Source organism: Homalodisca vitripennis, unplaced genomic scaffold, assembly GCF_021130785.1.
Source record: "Homalodisca vitripennis isolate AUS2020 unplaced genomic scaffold, UT_GWSS_2.1 ScUCBcl_900;HRSCAF=3820, whole genome shotgun sequence".
NCBI lineage: Eukaryota > Metazoa > Arthropoda > Insecta > Hemiptera > Cicadellidae > Homalodisca > Homalodisca vitripennis.
Genome location: NW_025777095.1, coordinates 380,336 through 384,933, shown reverse-complemented (window position 1 = coordinate 384,933; position 4,598 = coordinate 380,336). Strand labels below are relative to the sequence as shown.

Here is a 4,598-nt window from a genome sequence, read left to right as displayed (position 1 = left end):
GGAATATTGATTCGTCAATGACCTCCAAACGTAAAAGAAAAGTAAAGACTTTTTTTGACGAACTTTCTAGTGACTATGAGTTTAGTGATCCTGTGCATTGCTTTAAAGTTAGGGTATTTGTGAGAGCTGTTGATATTTTTAATTTCACAGTTAAACGAAAGGTTTAAATCTATGTTATGTATAACTGACACGTTCAGTTTTTTAAACCCAGATAATTTGTTACGGTTTTCTGACGAACAACTCGTACAGTCAGCCTCTGACTTTTGTAAAAAATATGAATCTGATGTGACTCATGCTTTAGTTAACGAAGTCATTTGCTTTAGAAATATAGTCAAAGACGACATCAGAAGTAATAAAATAAGCAAAATCAGCCAGCTGGCTGATTATCTATTGATTGAAAATAAGTTTATTTCATCAAGTGTGCCAAACGTATGTACTGCATTCCTAATGTTTCTTACATTACCCGTGACTGTGGCAAGTAGTGAAAGGTCTTTTTCCAAACTAAAAATAATTAAGAACTACTTAAGAAATTCTATGTCCAATACTAGACTGTGTGACCTTAGTGTAATTAGTATTGAACATGAGAGAGCTCGGTCTTTAGATGTAAAAAGGTTAGCTAGACGGTTCCTAGAAACAAAGAGCCGTAGGGGCTTTGTCAGGGAGTGGGAGTAGGAATTAAAACCCTCAATTAAAATGTCTATGTTTCATGTTTAGCATAAAATTAACATTAAGATAATGTTGGAGCTTCTTACATCATTTATATTTCACTGAATAAATGTAAAATAAATGTAAAAAGTAAAAAGAAGTAGTCTTATTTTATCGTCCTAAAAAGTACAATAATTAATTGAAAGTATGTAATGTGATCCTAGTCTTGTAGTTAGCCCTAATTGAAATGTTTGTACATAATCTTTGACAATCAAAACATGTAAATGTAAACAAAAGATTCATCATTGGTGTTAACATTTACCAGGTGTTTTGCCAAATTTAACATTAGTGTTTACGTTTACCAATTACCAGGTGATTGAATGATTGATTTAAATTTTACTAAGTTTGAAACTAATATGACCAAGAAATACAAACAGTAAAAAGTCATAACATCATAAGTTTTAATAATCCATTGATTATAAAACATTAAAAAATTAGAAATACCGTCATTTTTGACAGGATGATAACCTAAATAACCTAGTATATCATATATCTTTCTCTAATTGGATAGAGATTGTACAATGCCGTATGTAGCGAAGCAGTATCCAGGAAGACTTGGATTGCGGCATTGGGGCGCAATCAAACTAGTTACGCCACTGGTTCACAGGCATCTTCAAGTGGACACAGATAAAATAATAGAACGATTTGCAAAGAAAGGTGCAAGAAGGCTTGAGTTTGTGTTATAAGTTTTGTATTTTGAACCAGTATTTGTTTTAAAAGCCATCTTGTACACAATAAACTTGTTTTCAGTAAACAGTAGCAGTTTCTCTGTAACCATCCAATTTACGTTAGAATATTAAACCTCTTTGACTTTAAATTGCTTAAAATTACAATTTTAAAATGTTAGAATTAAACATTTTTCAAGTTTTTCTTGATTTACAAGGACTTTGACGTAGCGAAAATTTCTCTGTGAATTAAAATTGTGGTTACAGCAATACAGCATAAAAGAGGACTTTTCAATGACCAATGAGCTATATAAAACAAGATAGCCCCCCCTGAAAATCAGCCCTGGAACCGCCCCTGGTTGTTGGGCATACAAATTACTCGGTTGTGTAAATAATTCAATTGTTTCATCGTCAATGACAATCTTAAAATAGTCTAGCGGTGATTTATTTATCGTATCAACTGGTGCATAAGGGATATTTCTACTCTAATTTGCGTCTGAAGGAATAAATTGTTGCTTCCTCCATATTGCTGCTGGAGATACATGACGTCCACGTCCACCTCGACATCTAATACCTCTGATCCTTACTCTTCCTCTTTGCCTTGGTTCCACATAAGGAGTGGTAGCAGCAGTTTGCCTTCCTTCCCTAACTCTAGTCCTAAAACGAGTCGGTCTTTGAGAGGAAAGTCCCCGTACAACTTCTGCCTGATCTTCAACCTCTTCACAAATTACCTCAACCCTGGTGGTAACCTCTTTTTCACGAATAACTTCCTCAACCCGGCCGTCAATCTCTTCTTCACCTTCTTCTGCCTCCTCTTCTATACCTTCTGGCCCTTTGACAGTTTTCTGTGCTTCCTCTTCTTCAGCAATTGGAAACTGAAAAACCACATATAAATTAGAAATTAGTACTAAACTTTACTTAGTACATAGGACTAGTATAATAAGTGGCCATAACCACAATAGAATAATCGTATATCGATTACAAATATCACTGTTTCAAACCATTCTCTTTTTTGTTGTCACAGTTCTGTAACCATTTCATTTACGAGAGTCACGGCAAAGCAGTTCCAGTCATTTTGGCATCGGCTCATGTCTAGTCAAAAGCTCCCAAATACGTTTATTCATCAAAATAGTTCAAATTATGAAGGAAACAGGATTTTTGTTTCACTTAACGATGGCAAATGTCCGGAAAAATCCTGTTTCCTTCACATTCCTTTCATCGTCAAAAATAACCTTCATACAGAGTTCAAATTAACTAAATATTACACTGTTTTGTTTTTTGAATTATATAAATACACACAACCAAGATAGTTTTATATCTCTTGTTAAACTATTAAGATTTGTAGATATAATTTACAATGATTTAGATTACTATGAATTTTAAATATCTATGATGTAATCATTCTGTAGATAATCATGAATATCGATAAATTCAATACTTATTTATACAATTATTCGATTGTGGTGATGGCCGCTTATTGTACTACAGCCTAGACCTACTCAAAACATTAAAAATAAAAATTATTAATAAATAAGAACAAATAATAATATAATAGTAAATACCACATTTTATGCTTCAGGGTGTAAAACGATATAGGCCTACATTGGGCCAAAAGAAACTATCTGCTGTATAAATATAAACTAAAACAAGATCCACTTAAGAAAATTTAGTTGTATAAGTGCATATGTTCAATTACCTCTTCCAAATTATTGTACTGGGCTACTTGGCGTTCCAGTTCTGCGTTAAAAATTTTGTTGAAAACCAGCTTATCTGCCTCATCATCAGACATAATATGTTCTAAATCAGAGAAATCACTGCTTGGCAACAACAGCCAATCCTCAATATTATCTTTATCCATCTGAAATAATACGACTATTATAATAACTAGGAAGTCAATTATAAACATTTGATACATATTTTACAATAATTACTGAGATAATAAATAACCTAAACACTACGAAGTGATTGTTGCTTAAAAGCAACTATAGGTACAAGTCCTATTATTCAAGTATGACTGCTTCATAATCAATTGTTGCTTAGGAGCAACTATCGGCACAAACGCTACATTGTTTATAAAAGTTGTGAACTTCTTGTTTCGATAGTTGCTTCAAAGCAACATATAATTAGACACATATTACATAATGGCAAACAATAATCACCATAGCAACTAAATATTTCGGTTGTTTACATGCATAGTTCTTCAAGAATAATTTTTCCCACTCCACCAAACACCTTTATAAATAAGTCTTACCTTTGAAAACACTGTGAATGAGTCCAACTTCAGTAACAAGTACTCCTCTGGAATTACAACTCGGCCATAATTCCATCAGCAGGGTGACCAACACGGTAAAATTAATTAACATTTTCAAATGTGTGCTGTTTCTAGACAAAACAGAGTATAACCTGTGACTGCATTAGTTACTGCGCAAAAAAATCACAAATATCTGTTGCTTTAAAGGAACAGCAGGAAGGAAAGAGTTAAGTAGAGGAACAGAGAATGGATATATCAGGAACTATGGTGTGTGAGGGGGAGGTTTATGTCGTTTGATTGGATATTAATAGTTTGTGAAATTATATTCGTTTTATACTCGTTCCAGTCAGCCCTCTTAATTTTCCACCCGGGACACCTGCCTGTCGAAGACGGAAAGGATTGAAAAGCTACGGCAATGTGCGCATGGTGACTCCCTGACAGGTCGGGAAGTACGGACCAATGCACTCGAGTTGCCACGACCGGACTGCAGATTGACAGGTCGATTGCCGACCATATGCCAGTCCTAGGGCACATGTAAGTGGCCGATTCGTCATTGAGAACGACCGCTGCCACTTCATCCCACAATCCAGCAACCATGTTACCCCTCCAATCAGAATGACTGGAACCCCAAGAGCGACGGTGTGCATTGAAATCGTCAACCATCAGGAAAGGAGACGGGAGTTGGCTGCAGAGATCAAGTAGATCATCAAGAGATAAATCAAAAGGGGAAGGTGGAATATAGATGGAGCAGATGGTTAATTTAAAAGGAACGTCGATTGTCACTGCTACTGCCTGGAGGTTTGTGACGATGTTCAAGATCTGCTAGAATATCCACACCTCCACAGGCAATTTGTTGGTGATGATCTAGGCGAAAGATGTCATAACCATTTTGTTTTAAATGAGTATGAAGAGACAATTTTGTTTCTTGTAGGTCGAATAAATTTATATTTATATATATATATATATATAAATTTATT

The 4,598-nt window shown here is 34.7% G+C and overlaps 1 protein-coding gene across 1 annotated transcript; it reads right to left on the bottom strand.

The window, feature by feature from the left end:
- Positions 1-1,082: 1,082 nt before the first annotated feature.
- On the bottom strand, positions 1,083-4,396 carry LOC124371138. Its single transcript, XM_046829450.1, has 2 exons — positions 3,067-4,396; positions 1,083-2,245 (listed from the first exon to the last, which is right to left on the bottom strand). The coding sequence occupies exons 1-2, from the start codon at positions 3,283-3,285 to the stop codon at positions 1,856-1,858; spliced, it is 609 nt and encodes a 202-aa protein (XP_046685406.1). The 5' UTR covers positions 3,286-4,396; the 3' UTR covers positions 1,083-1,855.
- Positions 4,397-4,598: the final 202 nt, after the last annotated feature.

Excerpts from the sequence above, each read along its gene's own strand:
- LOC124371138 (XM_046829450.1), bottom strand. The coding sequence starts at position 3,285 with ATGTATCAAATGTTTATAATTGACTTCCTAGTTATTATAATAGTCGTA. Across the intron at positions 2,246-3,066 it reads AGTACAATAATTTGGAAGAG|TTTCCAATTGCTGAAGAAGA; the intron begins GTAATTGAACAT and ends GTGGTTTTTCAG.